This window comes from Takifugu rubripes, chromosome 11 (assembly GCF_901000725.2).
Source record: "Takifugu rubripes chromosome 11, fTakRub1.2, whole genome shotgun sequence".
NCBI lineage: Eukaryota > Metazoa > Chordata > Actinopteri > Tetraodontiformes > Tetraodontidae > Takifugu > Takifugu rubripes.
In genome coordinates this window covers 3,641,386-3,666,765 of record NC_042295.1, presented here as the reverse complement: position 1 = coordinate 3,666,765, position 25,380 = coordinate 3,641,386, and the positions used below count along the sequence as shown (strand labels likewise).

Sequence of the window (25,380 nt, the reverse complement as noted above, 5' to 3'; positions counted from 1 at the left end):
GGATTATAGAGGCAATAAGGTGGAAGGGGCTCAGCTTTGATCAATAATGGCGTTTCCCCAGGAGCTGAAATAATTACAAATGCCCTGGATCTGAGGCCACCAGAGAATGGTCCACAAGGATTTGCTGCCTAAGGAGCAGAATTTACACAACGGACACACGGTCATTGCCAATATTAGCACCACTACCTCCAGAGTGGGTCTAGCTGGCCCACACCGTTCAGCCCTGAGCCAAGTCTAACCCAGGCTCATCATTAGTGGAACCCACCTCATTGATGTTCCACAGTCCACTCTCATTGCCTCCCCCGCCAGGGCTTCACGGCTGAGGGAGGAGATGGGGGGGTGTCTGCCAGCCATGCCTCTGCGCCCTTACATATCTGCAGGGAGAGGGAGGAGGGCTGGAGGGGAGGCTCATTAATCTTCCCCTAAACTCAACGCAGGAAGTGGATGAAGAGGCAGTATCAGCTGCTTCTGTTGCCCCCCCTTCCCTTCTGACCATCGATCCCTCTTTCTGTCTTTTTGCTCCCACTGATATCTCTCCTCTTATCTTGGGTCAAACCTACATCATTTTTTCAATGTCAAGTGTGCATTAAACAGCATCGGCTGTCCTTTCAGGTTTGGACTAAATGAGTTTAATGACAAACATTCTGAATGGATGCAACATTGCAGCGATGAGCTATGCTGATGTCACAAAGGCTAGTCCAAATTTAGGGGAAAACAACTTTAAAAAGCCATTTTTTTGCACCATGAGGTTTCTTTGCATTTTAAATTTTTGCACCAAGGCTGGTTGTTATAAGGACATGATACTAAGATTGAGGCCAGTTCTTTTATTTATTGATTAATTTAAAGAAAATAACTGAGGAAACCTATAGGTTAGCCCCACATACCTGCAGCATAATCCCATTTAAAGCTTTCTAGCCAGGTTCAGTTTGTATTGTTTGAGCATCAGATGGTAATTCCATGTTTTCTTAAGACAAGACAAATGTAAAGGACTGATACCAGAATGATTCTGAACACAGCAATGATGGAGGTGTCAGGCACATAAAGACATCTTTGAAATTGAGGACAAAGGTGAGCGCAGCATTCAAATACAACACGCCACCATCGTCAACAGCAGTCCAAACTGTTATTTCCACCAATATTTTACCATACACGACGAAGAGCCCAGCCTACTAATAGGAGCTTCAGGTTTCTGCAAGATACTGAATCTGCTTGTCACAATGGTCAAATACTTAAATTGTAGGTATTTAAACATTGATCCCAGCTCAAATGATTGACTTTCTCTTAAAACTGAACTTGCAAATTTAATAGTGCTTTCTTAACTTTCTTAAAATGCTTTAGTTTCACCTTTGTTGCAGCATGGAGACACACACACTCACACAAACAGAGTGATGTTCAGGATGTGTGTGCAAAAAGGCATAAACATGTATTTATAGAGGACATATCCTGGGAGACAAAGAGGTCCAGCTTCTGTGTAAGTGAGGAAGAGAAAGGCACAGTTGAGATAAAGCACACACATTCTTTCCATTTCATTTCCCTCTCTTTCTCATTCTCATTCTCTCTCCCTCTCTCTCTCTCTCTCTCTCCCTCTCTCGCTCTCTCCTTATACACATGCATACACATGCACAGAGATACCCCCTCTCACAGAGGAGTGAAGAGCGAGCGCTGGAGAACAGAAGGAGCTGGTTGGCAGGAGAGAAGCAGGAGCCTTGTTGTGTGAACAAAGCCAGCAAAAAAGTGTGCAGTCCTGGGGAGAAGAGCATCCGTGACATGCCTGGAAGCAGAGACCTGAAGGTAGGTGTTCATAGCGCACAAGCAGCGGAAAGCAGGAGAAAATGAGGCTGTCACGCAGCTAATCTATGGTATCAGTGTAGCTCAGCTTACAAGCAGCGTCTTCTCAAAGGATCTCTGTGTGAACTTGCATGCTGTGACTGCATCCTATCAGCAGCGGAAGGCACCAAAAAGGGTTTGGCAAATGACACAAGTATTGCAGTACTTGTTGTGATGCAGGAAACCAGGAGGTTCTGATTAGAAAGACACAAACAATAGAAAAACAACGTGAGACACTTCAAGGGAGAGAAGACAGCAGGCAAGTGATGCTGAGGAATTAGCCTCAATAACTCTCCTCCATCAGGTACATTTGAATATCACTGCTGCCGTTCATCTTCTGTCGCTGCAGAGATTCAGGAATCATCACACCACGCATCTCCTTCTCGTCATGTTGGGGGCAGGGTAATCAAAAAGGCGATAGAGTTCTCTGACGCAAGCAGGGAACAGCCGGCCAGCACTCATGCGCTGCGCTGTAGTTGTGTCAGTGCAATGCAGGAGTTTTTACAAGCACAGCAGGCGCCGAACTGCTAATCACCATCTATCCAGAGACGACCGAATTGCACGTGCGGGGGTCTGTTGCCACCAGCGTGCGACGTTTTCAGATGTTCAGTCAAATCAGATGACGAAGACCGCATGGTTATATAGTACGAGGGGGTTTTTATGAATTTTGGAGGGTGCACAAAAGCAGTGAGAGGAAATCATTTATATCGATTCCTTTGAAACGCGCTCACAGCCGAGGATTGGGGTCGTTGGCTTTAATGTCCAACGGTCGCTAGATCCTCCTCTGGAGCCGCAGTCCAGTGCACTCATCTCGAGAGTTGTCGCTGTAAAACTTTGATGGCCGTAGAATGAGGTTAGCAGGGTAAAGTTGTTAAAGGTCCTCCTCTTTCTTCTCTTATGTCATTTGGGAATGTAAAGACAGCATAAAGGCAGCCATGCATTAAGGCATCATTTTTTAATATGGTGTTCTCAGGGAGGCAAGTGTATAAAATACTTGTATCGCCGCACTTTGACTTATTTTATTATTAAAATACATGATTTAGCACATTTTGTTAATGATTTATTTTTAATGCAACTATTACCAGCTTTGTCAAAGCATGGTTATTTAATTTTTCCTCTCACCAAAAGCTAAAATGCTCACAAGGTCCTGACATGACACGTCTTTACGTTTGGGAGTTTTAACTCGAATGTGGTGGAAGCAGAGGGAACGCCTATTGTGCAGAAATGATCAATCAGCAACAAAATCCACTTAATATCCTTATAATTGTGATATTACTATGGATGTGACTCACTCTGCTGACACCCCCACCCCCCTGGTCCTCGCTGTCCTTCTCCTGATCCGGTTAGCATCTGGACAAAAGAGTTTAAAGGGGGAATGTAATGCTTGGCAAGAGTATTGAAAGAAGGAGCACTGTGAATAATTAATTAGATCTGTTTATTTAGTCAAGGCTTTGTTCTTCTGGGATGTAGGGGAAGCTCAGTTCACTGATACCACAGTGAGGCATTTATGTCAAGAGCTTAAGAAGGCATGAATTTGATTTTTTTTTCTTTCATGTTCCCTAGAAACTGCGTGTATGAGGTGCCTAACAGGGACAGGCTGCATATATTTGAAAACAGTGTCAGCAGTCTCAGCCTTTGTCATCCATTTGGAGAAACAAGGAAGTCTGAGGCAGTTTGCACAGGTTTGTCGAGCAGCGTAACATTTCTGATGCACTCCCGTCACTCTCTACGCAGTCACTAATGCAGCCTCCGTGTGGCAGATGCGTCGTCAGTTCGGTGAAGAACCCCCCAGTCCCCAGCCTCGGCTGCCTTTTCTGTTCGGAGACCTAGTCTGAAGATAAACAATGCTACTCAATGCTTTTGCATACCTTGGGAAGGATGCAGTGAGATCTCATTACCAGAAGTGTACTCTGATTACATTTTGTCCACCTCAGCAAAACGTTTCACTTCGACATCGCATCTCATCCTGCTTAAGTGGCTCTCAACGAGTTTCCAGAACAGTTCTTATCAGTCAGCAGCAGGTAATATGGAATAAAATGAGAGGTAGTGGTGTCTCTGGCTCCTGTCTTAGTTAGTGGTGCTACACCAACCTCTATCTGCAAGGCATATTTTAAGCACTGTGATAAACTGATGGAGTGGATCCTTGAATCTCTCCAGTGTGCAGGTGATTATAATCCAAGTCAGACAGATTTAACTAAATTGCTTTCATCTTTATTGTTCTGCAGGGTTCCTCCATCACATTTAGCTTTCAACCTGTAATTAGGCTTCGTTTTGCTTTTAAATTAGTATGTAAATATCATTTTAATGGCGGATGTTAATGGTGAATATTTAATCTAATACTTAATGGAGCTTTCAAGAAAACTGATATATTTTGTCTCAGCAATAGTAAACGACCCTACACAGATTCTCACCTAATTAGTCAGACTTTTCTCCATTTGTTTTAGAGTCTCCAACTGAGAACCACTGTATTACACTGCAATTACCCCTGCTGGAGATGGTGGCTTGCTCCCACACACTGACAGTTAAGTTGATTCACAGTACAATCTATATAATGGCTCAAGGGCAGTTCTTCATGGACCATGCAAAGAAGGAGTTTTCAGTATGTTCACTCCCTTCACTTTGAGTGTTTAATAAAAGGAGAGGTCACCTATCACTGCAGTCTAATTAAAATGTAAGAAGCAAGTACATTCATGTCTTCATCTGGTGGAATTTCTTTCAATGGTTTCTATGGAAGCTCCAGTGAATCGTGCGCATCCGTCACCCCTGGGAAACACATCACCGTACATTTGCAGCTCATTAACACACACGTGAAAAGCTGCGCCGTTACTAAGGCCTAACGGTTACCGAGGGCTTCACTTTGCCTCCCAAATCCACCACGTCTTATGTCAGAAACTGTCACTCTTAGAGGTCATTAAGACAGACGTCGAGCTAGAGGCTGTTTGTTGGGCGGATTTTCAGATGCACAGCTGCGGGAAACATTCTGAGGACGCGGGCTTCCCTTTCAGCTATTCAAGATCACTCTCATTTATGAAAAAATGCCACACCATTCTGGAACTGCTGTAGAACACCTGCTGTAGATACCTTCTTCCTGCTGCTGATTATACAGCGATAATGTCAATGCAGGATTATATAGCATCGCACAGCACTGCTGTGTTTACACCTCAGTGCTGGAGCTGAATACAAATGAATCAGATTTCTTCCAAACCTTTTCAGAATTGGAAAAAAGTCATTTCAAATAAAATTATAAAGCACACCTTGCCCCTATGTGATTCGTGCTAATAACACCAGATGTTTTCATCAGACTCAAGTAATATAAGTATCACGTACAAGTAAAAGAAAATCAATGTCTATATTCTCTTTGTATTTAGTAAAAACCTGTATATTACTCATCACACAAGGTGTCACATTAGGTGAGATGCATTATGTGAACCTCGCCATATTGGTCCTTCTCTTTTTGGATGTGTGTATCCTTTGTCAGACACCAGTGTGATCTTCCTCTCACATGTGTTTCCATCACATCTCTCACACTGCAGGACAACATTATGAAGAGGGTGTTATTTGGCTGCTGGAGGTGTTATGATTTAATCCCAAACCAATCTCCTGTCAGCAGCAGCCAACGGATATCTTGACATTAGGTGCAAGCTAGGAATAAGATGGGATGCATCCCTTGAAAAGTCATTGTAAATTACACTCTTATGGTGTTATACACTTTTAGCGACCATGTACAGGGAAAACCCTGATTTCAACTGGTTATTCTTTTTAAACAAAATTATTTAATGTTATCAGCATTTTCCTACATAAGAGCTTTATCGATTAACCTCGTATAGGACATTAGAACATTCAGCCTCAGAACAAAAAGGTTCAGGGAAATAAACATCATTGATAAGTGAGAGCGATTTGCTCATTAATTCTGTCGAATGGTGGTCAAACAGATGGGGCTTTAATTGAATTTCCTGGACCACGGGGCAAAGCCTTTCCCCGAGCCAGTTCAGCAACACCGTTTCCAGATGTTCTGTATTTCTTTTTTTTTTCATCAGAGGATCCATCATGCCATTTGAGTCCTGAGACACGTATGACTGGCATTTATGACTGCAAAGATGACTTCTCACTTAAGGCAAAGGCAGGTTACAGACTCAACCCTGTACACTTGACAGCAGAGTCACATGAAAATATTGACTTATTGTCTTTGCTTATTGTTGAATAAATCATATTGTGCTTTATTCCGATTTACCAAATTGCTTTGTTTTTGTCAGTGCCACCCTCTATGTTATGTAGGAGAGATGTGTATATTGAACATATTTCATGAGTCTGTATGTGTGACAGAGAGAGAGAGGGAGAGAGAGTATAAGAAACACACAAAGAGAGAGAGAGGAAGAGAGAGAGAGGGGAGAACACAAGAAGAGATGGAGGTATCATTAGGGAAATTGTTTCTCCAGTGTGAGCTTGGCGTCTCTGTGTGTCACTCTGGAGAAGGTCATCCATGAGAAGGACACACAAGTGGATACACTCAGCTCACTATCGGGCATGGAGACATGGCATGAAGTTTGTGCGTGTGTGCGTGTGCGTCTGCTAGGCCCGAAGCCAAAGTAACCGGGGCCGTTTTTAGTCATTTGACCCGCCTGCCCTCAAAGTGTCATAAGTGAGCAGAGATAGGGACACGGTCACGTCGTTACATGAACCAGTCTTAGCTTGGGTGACAGAGCTGGTAACCATGACCCAAGGGGAGGAGAGATGGAGGGTAAGGAAATCATAAAAATTGAATTTTTTTATTGCCCATGGCCAGAGACATTAAATAACAGACAGCATAGCAGAATGACTCCACCATTAAGATGCAGGGGCTCAGGTCATACATTTCCTCATGGGACATGCTGATTGTACTCCTTCCTTCGGCTTTCCCTTTCAGCTGCTCCGTCTCCCATCACGCGATTGTAAATAACAAAAATAACTAAGTAGCCCCACTATACTGCCAAATTTTTATCACGCATCACAGGCTGCTACTCAGTAGGCTGCCATTTGTAAGCTTGAACCGATGCAAACACTGTGTTTCCAGGTCACAGTTGCGGTTATCAAAGAGTTTTGTTTTTGTTTTTTGTTTTTTTTATAGTTGCAATGTACAGAAATGCAGAAGTTCCTCTTATCATCCGCAAGTTAAAGGAGACAGGAACAAACATACCAAGCAGTATTTAGAGCATCTACGAAACAAGCTTGTGTGCAAATTTCAAGCAGGAATAGGCTTTTTCTATAGGGCCATAAAAAAATTATTACCCTCATTTGATGGAAAATAATAAGAACAATAATAAAAGGATTTACAATTATTGCCATTAAGTGAAATTTATAATCCGGGCAATTTTTTTTTTTTTGCAGAAATGTCATTTTAATGAAACCCTGCCTCAATTTAGTCCTTGCTCTTTAGTAAAACACATAGAGCTAACAAAAAGGCTCCCAAAGACGTGAAGCTGTAGAAAATTCAATCCTGAAGCATGTGGTGTTTAGTACAATGCCGTCCCTGGGGGGACGTTATAGAGGTTGCCACAGTTTACAAAAGAAGAAAGCTCTCTGTGTTCTGTGGAGATTATGGTTTACAGCATGCAGCATCAGCAAATAAGGAAAATGTATGTCCTGCAGATATCCCTCTGGAAGTCAGTTCCCTGATTTACTAGTACCCCTTGGATTTGAGCACACCAGATAAGTGCTGTTGTTATCAGGACAGCAACACTATTCAACTAAAGCATCCTGCCACTCTCTTTGTAACAAGATAAATGTTTGTGACTCTCTAAGAGCTCAGAGATAACGTGCCACGGCCAAGTGTGCATACCTTTTTTAATTGCTGCCAGTTACATCCACTCAAAATCTACATTCAGGTACATGCTGTGCAACAATGCTCAGTTCAGGAGAATGCAAAAAATAAGGTTGCGTTCAAAAGCACCGCTTCATTTGTTCATTTTGCAGATTTTGCAAATGTGCAGCTGCCTTCTAACAAGCATGGTGGAAGCCTCTCTTTATCTTTTGTTAAACCTGTTATTGTACAAGTAGTAATCTTCTGTGGCGAAGTCCCTGATTTTGCGTTGCTAGGCTGCGTTGTCGATGACGACGAGGTCAGTGATCTACATGTGATCTGCGTAAGCACATTTGAGAATAGGAGCAGAACAGAAAGACAGCTGAAGAAAAGGAATATTTGAGCAATATTTTAACTCCAGGTTTGAGTTTTAAGTTAAAAGGTCTCCTTAGCATTAGCAACCACTACTGTGTCTCTTCTGCCCTATTTTTCAATGAGAAAAAAAAATATCCCATCATTGCTTGTATGTCGAAGTTAGCAACGATTTTTCTTGGTTTATTGGAGGATTATTTTCATTATCAGTTATTAATTAAAGAGAAACTAAAGAGCAAAACCACTTTTTTTCTGCTGAAATCAAATGCATTTGGATGAAGTAGTGTTGTTGATTGGCTCTGGTCTAACTCTTGACATTTTACTACCAGTATTTCAACATGGCATAAATTCTGGCGAGTACCTGGACGTGTCTTAAAGGGAGCACCACTCATAATCTAGGCATGATCTTTTCCCCTCAAGCTGAGAGGCCAGTATGAAGCTGTTAGGTCATTCACTTTTAAATGGCAGAAATCCTGTACTGACACTTGATCAAGGTTGGCTGCGTTTAGTGGTCGGACAGGAAGAGAGAGAGAGAAATGACAGCGAAATATTGAACACGTAGGCAGTAGGGTGGGATTTCAAACATATGCCTAAAAAGCACCCAGTTTCCCAGTGGTTTTTATTTTTATTTTTCAGTAGCTTTGTGTTCTGTCCTCCTTCCCTGGTCCCTTCTCACATGCCCGTCACGTCAGTCTGCCCTTTGCTTTGGGCTGTCAGAGTCAACACTCCATTCCTGTGTGGGTCCGGTCTGTGACGTGGCTTTTGACTTTGCATTGCCTCTCTGCACCTCATGAGTGATCAAACACTGAGAGAGATGACAAAGAAATGTCAGGTGTTGTTCACCGCCAGAAACTCATATTGCTTTGCTTGGCTGCTATCAAATCCCGTGTATCACTTTGACTTGTCATTCATTTTCAGGAGGCGTTTTTCAAGCAGCGTGCGGGCAAATGTCCACAATCCAGCTGACTATTGCTGAGTAAGAGGAAGGTGCTGCTAAATTTACAGTTTTATCACGTGCCACAATCATTTATTCCAACCCACAGCTGCTGCAGAAGCCCTCCTTGAATGTTTTGGGAGACATATGTCTGTCTCTTTCACATTTTACCACACAGGTTTGAAAATATCTGTTTTGCCTTACAACATAGGGAAGGAAGAGAAAAGATTTAAACCCCACTCAGTGTGGACAAGGTCAACATTATGCCCAGTTACTCAAGCTGAACTCCATGAAAGATAATGTGTACATCTGTATTCTGTATTAGATTAGATGTAAAGTAAAAGAGACAACTGGATTATCTGAGACAGGAAGTAATTAGTCTTCTGTCTCCAGCTGATTTGGAAAGCACAGCTGATGGATGCTCCCTCTACATGTGAGTTGCTTTGTCTGTAATGTGACTACAGAACATGTAGTCACATTAAAAAAGCTCAGAAAAAGACGATGTGATGTTTCAGCAAGTTTCTAGTGCCTTAGCAGAGGTGTGGAGAGACAAGTGTAATTCTCAGGGTGCGATGGGTTAACCTCATGAAATGCAGATGAGCTTTTGATGTGAGATGTGCATTTAGTACAAGGTTGGTAAAGAGTCTTAATTTTAAATTGATTTGCTCTCATTGTTACATGTTATAACAGTCAGTCTTATTAGAATTGACGTACAGGTTTAGTTCGTATCATTTTCTTTGGTTATATATACTGTATACAACAAAATCCTCTACACTATGATGTTACAGGTCACAAATATGACATGTTTTCTGTGATTTGACCTGAAGAGGTGGCTATATATCAAAATAAATTGAGGATTTGTGGCTTTCCTAATAGGACTGGTTGGTGAATATCGTCATATTGACAAATTGAAGCAAGTCAAAAGTAATGAGTCCAGGTGTAGTAACATATATCAGCATGGAACGGTTATCATAGATGCTTGTATTGTACAGATGTAAAATCTAGATGGCTGAAGGTTAGATAGATCATCCAAATTAACGTTGTGCGCGTGGTTTGAAGACAGTGTAGCGTTGACCTTTAACTATTGATGTATTGGCCAAATTTAGTGGGTGTGATCGATGCTACACCAACTGCCACTTTTAGTTCTGGATGTGCAACACATGTACATCCCGGAACTCTCTCCATGACTGAGGAAAGGTGAATTGCAGTGTGGTGATTGCCAAGGCCAGGCAAGGCCAGTCGGTAATGGCTTGCTTTTAGCTGTTTTAATCCTCCTCACCAGTGATTTGGATTAAGAAATGACCTATGGTTGGCCGTAGGATTTTAAATCTATGAAACCTGTCGAGATTTTGTCCTATGAGATGAAAATGTATAGTTCCCACCTTGTAATTACTATTCCCTTCCTGCTCTGCTTGCATATTTCAAGACAACTTCCAATTCCTTCTCCGTACAAGGGTGTCGCTTTTTAAAAAATAATGAATTTACCATTATTTAGCCAATGGGAAATGTCCTCGCTCCAGAATATATCTACTTAATTATTATTTAGGGAGTTTTCACTGTGCTGTCTGCTACTACAGCGTTCCATTTATATGTACTCTGCTTCTTTGTGTCTTACAGGTGTTGAGGTTCAGCTGAGAATGGCAGGAGATTCTCGAGTCCTCATGGACCACAATATGGAGATAGGAGTGACACCTGCTCAGGTAAGCTAAACAGCTTTAACTGGTCATGGACTGGACAGAAGTAAAAAGTAAATGGATAAATATTGGTTATAAAGGCTCTTTTAAAAGGCTGAACATGTAGGAAGAGCCGAAAGAGATAAATGTATGCGAGGCAAAACTATCAGCTGGGTTTCAGGGACAGTGAGAATGAGGCGGATTAAAAGCTGTGTGCTGCAGACTGATAAGGAGTGGAGATACAGATAAGGTCATAATAATCCAGGAGTTACAGTAGAAAGTAAAGCATGAAACCAAACCTGAATATCGGATGCACACATAGTTCATTTAACTTTGCTGGAGAAATGTATTAACAATGAAGAGTCACCCTGCAATTTATCGGTTCTATTCTCTAGCCGAATGTAATTAACACTCTTTCTGAAGTGTCACCACCGAGGCGAGTGACAGAAAATATCTTGCAATTGTATATGCTCCAAAGGCTGTAGATGAATGGCAACTATGAGAGGCGTATCATCTGAATCGAAAACCCACCCGGTGGAAATGAGAGTTTCCTTCAAAGAACGATGGTGCCCTCTCTATAGGAGACAGCCCACTGACGTTAATGAAGCATTGTCATTAGCAAATAATTGCTTTGATGGTCCATAAGCTTTGTCTTGCCCTTCTTGTGAACAGCTTTCTGAAGCAAGGATCACTTCAGATCGATATCGGAAAAGTCAATACTATAAATACAGACTGAGCCACTGTCCATATACACAGAGCAGAGCCACACAACTCCTAATGCAAGGGTATCACAGCTGCACTGTGAGTGTCAGTGAGAGCACGATAGGACATTCCTTTCCCGTTGAAGTGAGCACAACCTTGCGGAACCAGGTTTCCAGTCAGCGATGGCGGCGCCTGAGAATGCGATGATAACCATGAATTTATTTGACAGCGTCAGTTTTCATTCGACATGTCTTTCTCTGTCCTGTCCAATTGTAAAAGACAAGCATGCGTTTCCACAAAATCGGGGTTAATCAGTCAGTGCCCGGATGCTTTCCTGAGATTAGGAGCTAAACCCCTCACTGTTTCCTTTATATACACATAGAGATAGATGGATGGATAGACATACATGCTGCAATCATTAAAAATATATTGTTAAAGCCCCAATTACATTCATTTTTAATGCAAGAAAGGTACATACGTGCAGTGTGTGCACCCAGGCATATGCCTCTCTGTTTATGGATGCCTGAAGGCTCCGTTAGGCAAGGATTGAGAAATCTGTTCTATCCAGACTTGCCAATGTCCCAGAGGCTGTGAGTTAAGGGAGCACAGGGGACAAAGATGGAGGTAGGGCACAGCTGTGGGGCCAGATCGCCACACTGGGGCTGTGCCAGCAGGGACAAAAAAAACGTAATGTCCTAGTGCTGTGTCCTGGTTTCTTTCTTTGTCAGTGGTCTGACATCCACATAGATGCTGCAAAAATAAGAAATCACAGTCTGCAATGGCTTCAAAAGCACTCTCTCACTTCAGAAACCTGGTTAAACTTGGCTGAACTCTGTTTGTCGCAATGCTTTTGTGATAGAAGTCTACAGAAACACATGCTTTGAGAGGAGACAGATGTTAGAACATGCAATTTGCTATTATTACCAAATATAGTTCAATATTACGACTGACATTTATTCTGGTAGAAGGATGCAGAGGTTACAACTTTCCACAAGTCTTGCCTTGAAACTGTCATTGGATGAATGTCAATATTTTGCCCTGCTACTTTGATTGACAGTTTGAGATATGCGGTCACCTGAACATTGGGATTTTGCTTCAAAAAACTAGGTTGCAACCCACTTCTTACGATTTGCTTGGCAAAATCGCTTGATCCTCTCCATTGTTAAATTCTTGTACTATAAGTAAGAGTAATAAAATTACTAAAATAATACTATGCTACTAAAATACACTCACTGTTCTTCCTTGTTTCAGTACAACATTGTTTAAACGTTTCCGTATTCGGGTTTAATTTTGTTTTGTTAGTTCGTTCAATCATTCCTACCGTTGGCCAGAACTCTCAGCCTCCCCAGTTTGAAAGATTACCAGCTGATACTGATGTGAAGGTAGTTGATATAAGAGAAAATGATGCAGAGGATAGAATTACATGGAGAGTTGATCCTCTGAAGGGAATAGCCCAAAGTAGTTGAACATTATATCATCTGCTAAGGGAATGTATCGATGCTATTGCATATTTAATCACGTAAACATTTCTAAAATTGAAGTTACATTTTTGTACATTACATGTGTAATAGCAAACATTTAGCCTTTGTCCACTGCTTGTTTCTCTGTTCTTCATCTTGATGTGTGCCTTTACCTCTTTCAAGCTCTGCTCCTCTCTCACCACAGGTGAAGAAGCTTCCCAAACACTTGCGGGAGCCTCAGATCTCAACGGAGCGGACCCACTTGATTTCTGACCCTGTGAAAAAGCCCCGTCAGCGATATGTGCAGAAGGATGGAAAGTGCAATGTTCATCATGGAAATGTTAAAGAGACTTACCGTTACCTGAGTGACTTGTTCACTACACTGGTGGACCTACGCTGGCGTTTTAGTCTCCTCATATTCACCCTTGTCTACGTAGTGAACTGGCTTTTCTTTGGCTTTCTGTGGTGGCTGATAGCGCTTATCCGTGGGGATCTGGTACACGCTGATGAGGAAGGCTGGACTCCTTGTGTGGAGAACCTCAACAGTTTTGTCTCAGCGTTTCTCTTTTCCATTGAGACTGAAACCACGATTGGCTACGGATACCGAGTAATCACAGAAAAATGCCCAGAGGGTATTATACTACTTTTGGTGCAAGCAATCTTGGGTTCCATCGTCAACGCCATGATGGTGGGATGCATGTTTGTCAAGATCTCACAGCCAAAGAATCGTGCCGAGACCCTCATGTTTTCACACAAGGCTGTCATTTCAGTGCGAGACAACAAGATGTGCCTGATGTTTCGCGTGGGGGACCTGAGGAACTCTCACATTGTCGAGGCATCAATCAGAGCGAAGCTGATCCGCTCACAGCAGACCAAGGAGGGCGAGTTTATACCACTCAACCAGACGGACATCAACATCGGCTTTGACACGGGGGACGACCGGCTTTTCCTGGTGTCACCGCTCATCATCTCTCATGAGATAAATGAGAAGAGTCCCTTCTGGGAGATGTCACTGGCTCAAATGGAGAAGGAGGAGTTTGAAATTGTGGTTATCCTTGAGGGCATGGTGGAAGCCACAGGTATGGAGGGAAGGGTGCACAGGGAGGGAGGTTTGGGAGGACACATGGCTAATGAACATACAGAGTGAGACACAGCTTGTTCAAATGCTTGAAGTGAGTTGAGTGGGGAGGATGAGAAGATGGATAAATGGATAATGAGATGGAATAAGCTCACAGGGAGAGCTACAGCACATAAGAGGGGTGGAAAGGAGTAGCTGTAAGTGCTGCATATTGCAAGGGGTAATAATGCGACAGCTGAGCAGATTTAATGCTTTTAACCGACTCTGAGACATAGAGTTATTTATGCATTTTAGCTGTATATTTTGATCTTATAAAATAGGTTTATGTAGCATTGAGGCTGAAGGCTGACTCTCTGCTGACACTGAAGCCCACACATCAGTGGTCACCTCACAGTAAGAGCACATCAGTCTCCATCCCATCATGATTATGCAGGAAATAGAGAAATTTAAGAGGATCTTTACCATAAGCTAGTTGTTGATTTATGATTCAGGGGTGCGTAAAGTCCCTATCAAATATTATTTACATGCTGCTAGTGCATCAAATATTTGCAAACTAGTTACCTTTTTGGATGGGGATGTAGTTGTTGTCTGCAAACAACTGTGTTTAAAGTCTTTAAAAACAACACACACACACACACACCAAGCAATGGGATGTGATCAGGCGAGGCTTTGCACGCATCAGAATATTTCTGCTCTATTTCATTTTGACTTTTCCACCTCAAAAGCAGCAGTCATCACGCTTCCTGCTCACACTGCTGGGTGCTTGACTCAGGTGTTAAACAAGTCACACAAGAACAAACCTGGATCAGACCTAATCTCACCTTTCTAAATAGTTGTGAATTGTCAATTACGGATAAACATTGCACGTTACTATTAATGTGCTATAAATGTTAATGCTCAGGTCCTTAAGGTGTATTTGCTTTAAAACTAAAAAGACTGAGACCATATGCGTTAACACAAACAATTAGTGAAACGTACCACTGAACATATACCATATTAGTATTATAATTGTAATGGGCTGATTACACAGCCAGGAATCTGACTTCTAGACTGTGTTTTGCTGCATTACAGTGAATCAGGCTGTGTATTCTGTCTAAATTTTCAATACAAGCAATTGTGCAGTGTTTTTCTGTGGCACAAGTCCTCTCACCATCATTATAAAATGGATAAGAAAACATCAGCAGTGTCTCTGAATGACAGGTTTAAGGCTTCTCAGTGCGCTTTGCTGTAATTTGTTTTATACATGAGATTATCTTCACAGTGTAAACAGCATCATTTCACATTTTAGCAATACCAGTGCATATTTCTTTATGAATTCTCAGCAAACCCTGATACTGATACTGAAGTATCAAAATTAGTCACGCGGTCTGCCAAAAATAGATATCAAGAAGCACCTTTGACAGGCCAAAAAAAACAATGAGAGATTTAGAGATAGTTTTCTCAAATGGGTCCACCTAAAACTTTATTTATCACATTTCATTTTAAGTTAGATGAGGAATCTAGGCCATGTGTATGTAGCGAGGACAAGAAAGATGCAAAAGCTCCTCTCCTGACACCGGCTACCACTTCAGCTCGTTATCTGCGCCTGTTTTTTCTGCCCAATCTCAATATAATTCACCATCCTGAATAATATGAAGAGCAGCATTATAGAAAACAACAGCTGGGTGTCAGGGTCCCGTGAGCTGGGTGGTTTGCATATGAATACACTCTAAATCTGTCACAAAGGACCATGTGGACATTGTGAGCAGAACAGGAATGCTTTTAATGAGGATCGCTATTTAATGCTTGAGCTGCGTCCGACTGGTTTGGCTTGTGTGTGTCGTGTATTGTTGATTGATGCAATCAATATTCCTATGACAGGAATGACATGTCAGGCGCGGAGTTCCTACCTGGATACAGAAGTGCTGTGGGGCTACCGCTTCACACCAGTTCTTTCCCTAGAAAAAGGGTTCTACGAGGTCGACTACAACAACTTCCACGACGTGTACGAGACCAACACCCCCGCCTGCAGTGCCAAGGAGCTCGCTGCTAAGCTTCGGGAGGAGCCGCTGTTGCCTCAGCTTTCGCTCCTCAGTCCGGAATCCAAAATGCAAACTCTGGACCCCTTGGACCACCTGAACAATCCCAATCTGCTCATCCAGGATGAGGACAAAGAGGAGGAATCAGGAGCTGACAGAGGAGAGACCAATGGCTCAGCCGCTGCTCTGGAGGAACAGGCCCTTGCTGATGGGCTGTCCGGCTGAAGTGATGAGCTGAGATTTAAGACTGGATGATAGGAAAGGACAATATAATGCTTCATTTAGTCTACGGTCAGCTTTTTCCATCGCAGCGAAAAACAAGAAGCAAACATGCAATACAGTCAGTCTGTAGTGTAGAGCAGATTTGCAGAAATGTTCGGACACCACCAAAAGCGCGACAAACGCTTCAAGGGTAGTGGGACAGATTGTCTTTTTATCAATATAATGACCATTTACTGAGATAAAAGCTCAAGTTTCATTAATCTAAACTTGATCTGAAACTGGTAGCCATCACAAGAGTACCACGGGCTTATTATGGATACTCAAATATTCTCATTTTAGAGTATCGATTCAAATTTTTTTGATCACTATATCTGTCTCATGATCTAGCTGATGTCTCTGACAGCTTTTCTGTGGTACCAGACCTTTTATCTTTGTTTCAAGTGTGGGGATTTTTTTTCCCTTCCCTCAGTGTTGCTTCCACAGTGTTTAAAGTTCTTTCTGTATACTCAGGCAAAGAAAAAGGACAAGTGTTTGGGTAAAGCATAGCCATTTCCCAGTCCCGTTCATTCAGTGTTATTACCCGCATTGCTCTCACCAAACCAATCCAACCAGCTAGTACCTCATTTTATACTGCTTTGCAGGTGGCAAAAGAAGGGTAATACTAGACAAATACTGGTAATAACTATACAGCCTATGCTTTAAGTATTAAAGATCAAAATGATTTGCTTCAGCAACTAAAATATGAATTCTCAGCCTTCCCCATGTATGTAAAGCACAATTTATACACATTCATATTTTAACAAGACTAACCAGACTGACAAACCAGTCAGTCTGGTGTGGCTGTGTTGAAATATTTAAAAACCTTTTCAACCTTGGAGGTTTTCTGACTCTTACTGTACCTCTTACACTGTCAGGAGCAGCTTTTCTATGACTTCTCTCCCCAGCCCCTCACCTGCAACATTGGCTTCCATTTTCCTATCATTTTCTCTAAATTTTACCCTGAACTATCACCTGAATTCTAGTTTTTTTCCAGATGTTTGACGTTCAATTCAAATTTTTGTTTTGTACTTTGTGCTTTAAATAGTGCATTTGTCATTACCATAAACACTGTCTTGGAAACCTCCCCTGGGACTAACATGTTTTTACTTTTTTCTAACCAAACACATGTAAAAATTTAGCATGCATGAACTAGCCCTTTGTGCTTCCAGTTGCTGATTCAATTTAATACACTAAGAAATACAGGGTATTTTGTAGGCATGCAATTTATGAGATTTCTATAATATATTATCAGATAATGTATTCAAATTAAACTCTTATTTGTTGGAAGAAAATCGTCTTTAACTTTCAAATCTCCCACTTGTAAATGTATTGTTTCATTATCATTATTTTACAGCTGCTTGTCCAGTCTTTGTTTTAATTTATTGTATTCTATTGGTTAAAAAAATATATATTTGCCATTAGAGAGAAAGAGCTCATCTTTCACTTCTTGAATGACGTCTGTTTTCTGTGATCTCATGAAAATAAACATAATGCGGTTTAAAGAACAACATGCTCCAAATGGATAACATCTACTGTACATGGGTGTTGAGTAGCAGTTCAACACGCTCACATGAGAAGCATTTTGGTAACAAGACACATTTACCCCTTGGCTCTTGTAAACCAACCTTGTCTTGCATTGCAGCATTAGGTTTGAAACAAAACAGGGTTCTGCATGTAGTACGAGGGCAAATGCATGTGTGGGTATCGTCAACAAATGACACCATTGACAGTTTAACAGTGGGATCTATAATGCATTATCTGGACTGGTGCTAATTTAAGAGCCACAACCAAAGAAAGGCTGGAAAAGGCTTTGTGAACCGGGATAAAATGGTGCTCATCACTCTAAATATGTCTGATCAGTATTATGGACTGCAAAAAGTTATCAATAACCATCTGGATTGTCTTTGCTACAGCTAATAAACCTAATATTTTTAAAATCATACTTGAAAATGCTGCTGCTTAGCAACAAGATGATATTTCCAGAACGCTGGCTGGCGTTTAAATTTGAGGGTGTTCTACAGTTAGCCTTCAGCTTGACTTTTTTGTTATGTTTGTCTCTTGTTTTGCTTTTTGCTCTCTTAAATGGACCACATGGCCAGAAGTTGCTGTCTGACATTTCAGCAGGTGCTTTGATGGAAGCTAGAAACTGAGTTTGATCATTTTGCTGAGAGGACATTGAATAAATGGTGTAGTTTGGTGTTTTACATTGTAGGAGCTCCACCTGAGGGGGTCGCTTCTCTGGCTGAACGAGGTGCCTGTCACTGCCCTGTCCATTCCCTTGATAACATCCTTTCTTTTTGTCTTAAACAGGTTGTATATCCATATTTGCAAAGTCCCGCGGAAAGAGAGGTTGAGAGAGAGAGAAATAGTTCCCAGGTAATGAAGACAGTATGAATCTGCTGTACTTACCCTTCCCAATGTTCGAAAACAACAGTCCTGAAAACTTACTGTACGACAAGTGGGCTCCTGTGACTGCAGGCACTACATAGATCCTCATACATCAGAGACCACACAGTTATTTGCCATTCTGCAGGACATCTGCAGGACAGTGTGACACAGAATTCACTGGATCGCAGCAATGTACTCTCAAGGCTATTCTTGTCTAAGCTTATAAATTTGGGAGACAAGCTGACAGTCTCTGATTCAAATCTGAATAATACACGACGGCGAATATGAAGCATCCGCTGAACTGTGCGTTAAAATAGGCCCCTGTGGCAGGTGCATGAGGAGCAGAGACATAATATTCATTCCCAATCTTAAACCGGAAGTGCCCGAACTCTGGCCTCTTTCAGGAGGAAGTGAAAGCACATCGACTAACAGCAGACGTAATGGCTAACAGTGAGGGATTGGACCCCACTAAGAAAGTAACTTGCAGTAGTTCTTCCTCTTTCTACAGCTAATACTCCCTCCCGCTGCTTAAATAATGCATGTTCATGACAAAGAAGGGAGCACATCGGCCATTAACAACTGCGTAGTCAGAATAAAACATCCTGCACAGAAAGGGAATTACATGCCGAGGAAATAAATCTCATGAGGAAATTCACTCTGGTGTAACACTCCCGCTGAAGCTCGGCTTTGCTTTCAGTTTTGAAACAAGATGACCCCAAGAACTCCCACATACAGTTTTTCCACTCTTTCAGTGACTTCTGCACCTTTCCAGCTATTTCCTGTCTTTTCCCCGTCACTCAGTAAGCCATAGAGGACAGCCTACATAAGCTTATTATGCATTCAAACCCCTGCACGGTTCTATAATGGTAAGTCTGTCGTCGTTCCCCTACAGTTGTTCTGCTGGAGCTATGGTGATATAAAACACTCTGCTGATTGCATCCTTATCTTAGCTGAGCACTTATCACCACATACAGTAGGTCAAATCTGTCTTTGTTTATTATGCATGGATGCACAGTCATGTGTACTCATTATGGAAAAAGATCTTAAGAATTTAAATGTAGTAGAATTTAAGTGTTTGTTCAATAATTTAATCAAAATCAGCATGTTTTCAAGTTGATGAGAAGAGACCAAGTAGAGTAATAAAGAGGATGTATTCAAATACAAGACTACAGTATTTGTGGAATATAATACAACCCGACCCCCAAGATGCACCAGTGGCAAGAAAAAGTCAATTTTAACAGGAAAAACCCTTCAGCAGGACCATGTTCATATGGGGGGGGGGGACCTCCTCCTGACTGGATGAAGAAGGAACAGAAGGGGGGACAGATGGAGGATAGAATGGACATACATCATACAAATATACAACAAGGAAGCAACATTGATCATAGAATAGTGACAATTTAATTCCATTATATAAAATCTATAGTTTATGATTATCACACAGCCTCCAGACACGTTTTAAGAAATAACATCTGAACTGAAACTGCAACTAAAAAAAGCCCCACACAGTATAAATAGAACAAAAAGGATGGTTCTTTTTCCTCTGGAGGACCAAACAGGCGGAAAAACCTGGTAACAAAAAGAGAGCGAGAAAATGAGAATCTTGATCCGTGTTCATGAGAGGACGGCGTCAGCCTGTAAGGAGGAGACACGACCGCAGAACCGTAGGTTCTAAAAGGAGCTGCCTCAGCTACACAGGCTGACAGCACTGACAACACTAGAAACGTTCAAGGATTAAAGGATCCCACTGATAAAAACTGCAGTCAGTGCTGCAGCGCTGGCTGAATATTTTTACATGTTTTATAAACACAAATACATTTATCTCATTGAAAATCTACTGGATATTTGTTTAGAAATCTAGAAATGAATCACTTAATTAATCACATTTGTTGGGAGTTTCTGCATTTAAATGGCCAAAAGGTCACGATGTGTCACATATTACTGGTTGTTTAAAGGGAGAAATGAGTCAAGTTCCAGAGAAAATTGAATATTGTGGAACAACAAAAATGGGCTTCTGGGTTTTTTCTAGTGAAGAGAAAAGATCTCAACTCCCAAGTGGTCTGTCTGTTGCTCAGCACCGGTGGCCGTTGTGCATTAACATACAATCAAAAGCAAAACTATTGCGTTAAAGGTTCATTCAATGTAAGCTAGAGCATTCAGCACTAAACTGTTGGTGGATGAAGAATTAGCAGACATCTTTGCTTCTATTACTGCTGCAAAGCAAACAAACAAAAAACTTCTGTCTGATGGCTAAAAATACCAAGTGAAGTTGGATATTTAAAACAATTCACTTCACCTCTTCACACACACTTTTCAGAGCTTTAAGGGTTTTTTTTAAAGCTCTATGAGCCAATTCTGTCAACACAGGCTTTGTTTAAATCCATAGAAACCAACGAGGCATTCAGGGCCCAAGTAATAGACAATGGATTAATTAATGCTGCCCTCTGGCATCGTAGTCCAAACCCTGTCTCAGAGGGTAATATTGTGGTGAAATATGACTTGAATGTAAAGCTCCAGCATGAGCTGCTGACTGGCTGGAGTGTGTAAGCCACGGCTGCTTTAGAAGCTCACAGACTCATCAAGGATCAGCGTGCTTCTGCTGTCACACTGCAGCATCACACAGGCTTGTTTACTCTGCAATCTCCCTGTTTCCTATTTCGTGTGTGTGTGTGTATGTGTGTGTGGGTGAGAGAGAGAGAGAGAGAGAGACAATTCAAGTGAGGAGTTTAATTAATGTGATGATTATAATACTAATCCTGCTTTATTTATCTATCTTTTCTCTTGAAGCTGCTGAACTCAAAGATTTGAGGGGGATTTCTTAAAAAAAATAAATAAACACAAAAAAGAACCCAAAAGGAAATTTCAGTTTCTAATTAAAATACAGAGTCTGTCAATGTAAGCGAAGCTCTGTGCGGTGCTTGTATGTTAATGTATGTCCAGACCTTCCTCTTTAATTAAGCTAAACCTGGAAAACATATTTATTCTCTTGGGAAAAGCTTCCACCTCGTTTGAGTCTAGATTCTGAACTGGTGAGGATAAAACGTCGAGTTCCAACGACAGCCTGCTCTGAAGATCCTTTGAACGTGTAGGAGAGGAAAGTCTCCATGCATTAAGAGATCACACTTCAGTGGCAGAAATAAATCAATAGGTCTACATAAATCAACAAATAAAGGCATCACTTGGCTTTTCCTGCAGCTTTCTTACCTGCAGCCACTTTTTATCCATTATGGAGAAGAGCACCGGCTTTGGCTGCTGAGAGTGAACTTTGACTTTCAGGAAACTCTTTACTGTAGGATGCATGGAAGGGAGGGAGGAAGGGGGGAGGGAGGAGCGCACAATAAGCATGTAACACTTTTATTGATTAGCGAACGCTTAAAATAAACAGGGTGTAAATCAATATGCAGGCTAATGAACTGCCCTGTGGAAATAATACAAATGAAATGAGTACAGGGTCTTCCTCTGTCAGCTGCTGTGGGGGGGTGTGTGTAACGCTGCGGCATAAAGGTAGCATCGGGGATCACAGGAGAGGCAGTGATGATGATGATTTTCACGGATGATTACCAGAAAAATGTAAACCAAATGAAATGTCTCATTTCCAAACATCTGGTGCAGTTTTGCAGCCTGTTAAAAGCAAACTGCAGGAAACCAAATGTCCTCATGCAGCGATAAAGGCTATTCTATATTTATCATTTCATCTCTCCCTGGTCCTCTCTTTCTTTCTCTCTCCCTCTCTCCAGTTCACTGAATAGGTAACACTCGTCCTCCCACACATCAAAACAATACTAGAACAGGAAAGAGTGGTATCCAGTTCTCACCTACCTGTGCATGACTAACCTGTTTCTGGGCCACTAGCGTGTTAAACATGAGCAGAGCTGGATACAAACTCTGCCCCCACATGAAACCTATCAGCGGATTATTCAGAGTTGCCACAGTCGCAAAAATCACCCGTCAAACTCGGAAAAACGCAACATCTTACAGACCCATTTGAAGTCTGCAAAATATGGCCTTTAATGGAGGAAACCACCCTAGAGAGGATTCTTGGTGGTCTTATCCAGGGAAAAGTTGGTTATCCAGGGTCAACAGGGTCTAAACTATAAAACCCGGTGCTCTCAACTCCAACAGTGCAGAAGGCTGTGAAGAACCATCATTTCTTTGAGTGTCTATCCATATTACTGTTGCTCAACTATAATTTTAATTACCTTGTGCAAATGGAGGGCAACCCCCATGTTAAGAATTTAAAACACTGTTATTTTTTCTAAACTTACCCCCTACCTCATTTCCTTAATTCATGGACTCAAGTTGAGATAATAATTACAAGACGTCCAAGGAAGTCTTTGAATTTATCTTTCACAAGAACATTATGTCCAAATAATATATTGTATATCATGAATAGACAAAGTGTGACATCAAATTATGACTGAAAGTGTTTTATTCCTTGTACACTGACACTTAACATGTGAATTATAGCTTCACTCTTCTAGTCTTCATGTCCATTGGGACTTTAAAAACATCCTTTAACTTAAATACATAAAACATGTTCAAAATAACTTCAAATATCATCACTTCCAACAGCTGAAATTATGCTAAGAGCAAATTTATTTGGCTAGCATGAACATAGATTTATATTTTTAATTAAAAATGGCCACTTCCTCCTCCCTGTCTGGTCCTCTTTGTCCTGTCAGGTGTCAACACTGTTGACGTCATCTAATTAGACCATTTATTGGTTTAGAGATGGAGAAATGTCCATTCCAATGGACGCAAGGTCCAAATTGCCATGTTGTGAAGCAGCAGAACAATGAAGGAGAACTCTCTTCTCTCTGTGGTAACATTTTATTTTTCAATTTCCTCCCTCAAGGCCCAAAATTGTGCCCACTCAGTGTTTTGCTTAATGCTGTTTTTTTTAAAAATGCATCTTCCTGTGAGCTTAAAGCAATTTTTTTTTTAGACGTGCTGAGAAACTATCATTCCAGCCGACTGGGTTGCACGGTCAGCACCGGGAGACGACGTGCGTTTCTCTGGCTGCTGTAGGCAGAGTTGGAGTTTGGAGAATCAACCATGTCTTGTTGATTTATTGATATTTACAATATGCATCTCTACCAAACAACATCCCTCATTAACTCCCACTCTGACACAATGTATTAAGGAGCGTTCCTCCAGTGTTGTGCTGAAATCCACTGGAATGAAACACGTCAAGGGGCATCACAAAGGGTTGTTGACATATTCAAAGCAGCGACGCAGCATTTCCAGTCTGTAAAATGTACATTATGACATTTACGTGCCTCTGTGACCTGCAGCTGTTCCTTAAATAGTGTTGAGCGTGAACAGTTCTTAGAAGGTTCTTCCTTATTCTCATGTTGAGTTCACACCTGGGGCCCAATGCTGGCGCCGTATTTTACCGCCTCCATATAAACAAAGCCACGGGGTCACAGAGACGCTTGAATCCTTCTGCCCGTGTTGCACGTTCTGCTTCCCTGTCACTGCATGTCCCCCCCTGCAGCCAAGCTACTTGTTTTGCCTGTGACCTTTCAGCAGATTCCCCTGGTATCTCTGCAGCCTGAAGTCATCTGCAGTGTGCTCGATCACAAGCAGCATAGCAAACACTTCCAAAACGGTGCAAATTGTAGGTTAAGTATTACATCTTGGATGGTGTGATTCTCTTTGATGATTGGTCACACGTGTTGTGCACATTCTTATATCTAGAGATGTTTCGAGGGTGAAGAATCAGTAACACGCCACTTACAGGCTGTGGTTTGTTGTTTGGCCTTCAGCATTGGATTAGAACTATATATAGACAAGAGATGTGGTAATGAGTACCTTCTGGAAGGAATATCTGACAGCACATGCACTCCCAGTTCCGTAATCTATACTGCAGATGCTTTGTTTCCCTCACTGGTTCTGTTCTGTCTGATCCTAAAATTCTGCCTGACGCTCACAGGTTGGTTAATCTGCATATGAGTGTGGACGTTTAAGGACCATTGTAACATTTATTAGATATAGCAGGTTCCTGGAGAAAGAAACATTGCGTAACTGATGCTCAGATGGAGATTTGTCATATGCTTTCACTCAGCTATGTCCTTGTGAATCAAAGTCACACCATTTTTGAGCCTAAGCACGCAGTTCTCTGACTTGGAGGCAAAATGTATGATTTGTTTCAGAAGGATCAGGGTGGTTTCTGGTTTTTTTTGGGTTTTTTTTAAAGAGGAATGGTATCTTCTGTGCAGTTATTAGAAAATTGTCGCAGTAATGAGTGCAGGCAAGCAAGGGCAGAGATGGCGAGGCGTTGGTGGACAGGCCTTGCAGCCAAACAGGACTCTCTCTTCACTGTTTCTAATTAGGAGGAACTCACAGCATTTCTAAAGTCGATAAATGGACGGTCGTTAGCTTTCCTCCAACTGAAATCAATTGTCCAATAACACTGAGATTACTCTATGAAAGAGTCAGTCAGATGTTCCACATATAAAACTGCAGGGGTGACAGCTTTCATTCTTCTGATCACATTAATTATCATCATTGTAAGAAATCTGCTCAAGCTCTTACCCACAGCTAAAGCGAGAGCATGCAAACAAAATACGAATAAATGCTACTTTGGAAAAATAAGAGGGGGGAAATTTAATTGCATCGGTCCTTGAAACTTTGTGAAGAAAAATTAGCATTCAAGGATTTAATTAATGTCTGGAGATGGGCAAAAGTTTTGAAGGTATTCATGCGTGACTTAACTAAAATAGCAGCCACCCTTTTTGTTCTAATTGATTAGGTTACACTACAGCGGCACAACTGGGAAAACTTTGCAGGAGTCTGTTACCAGCACAAGAGAAATGAAGAAACTTCGAGAAGAAATGCCAGGTGCTACGTGTCTTTGTCTGAATATATAATCCAGTGGACACCCGACGC

At 41.6% G+C, this 25,380-nt stretch overlaps 1 protein-coding gene across 1 annotated transcript; it reads left to right on the top strand.

The window, feature by feature from the left end:
* Positions 1-1,648: 1,648 nt before the first annotated feature.
* kcnj5 (potassium inwardly rectifying channel subfamily J member 5) lies at positions 1,649-17,673 on the top strand. The gene is made up of 4 exons (XM_029844377.1): positions 1,649-1,791; positions 10,527-10,609; positions 12,950-13,823; positions 15,683-17,673. The coding sequence occupies exons 2-4, from the start codon at positions 10,547-10,549 to the stop codon at positions 16,063-16,065; spliced, it is 1,320 nt and encodes a 439-aa protein (XP_029700237.1). The 5' UTR covers positions 1,649-1,791; positions 10,527-10,546; the 3' UTR covers positions 16,066-17,673.
* The last annotated feature ends 7,707 nt before the right edge of the window (positions 17,674-25,380 follow it).

What these genes read in the sequence shown, in the direction of transcription:
- kcnj5 (XM_029844377.1), top strand. Translation starts at nt 10,547, where the DNA reads ATGGCAGGAGATTCTCGAGTCCTCATGGACCACAATATGGAGATAGGA. An exon ending in TAGGAGTGACACCTGCTCAG is followed by an intron (nt 10,610 to 12,949) that starts GTAAGCTAAACA and finishes CTCTCACCACAG; the next exon opens with GTGAAGAAGCTTCCCAAACA. An exon ending in GGGCATGGTGGAAGCCACAG is followed by an intron (nt 13,824 to 15,682) that starts GTATGGAGGGAA and finishes TTCCTATGACAG; the next exon opens with GAATGACATGTCAGGCGCGG.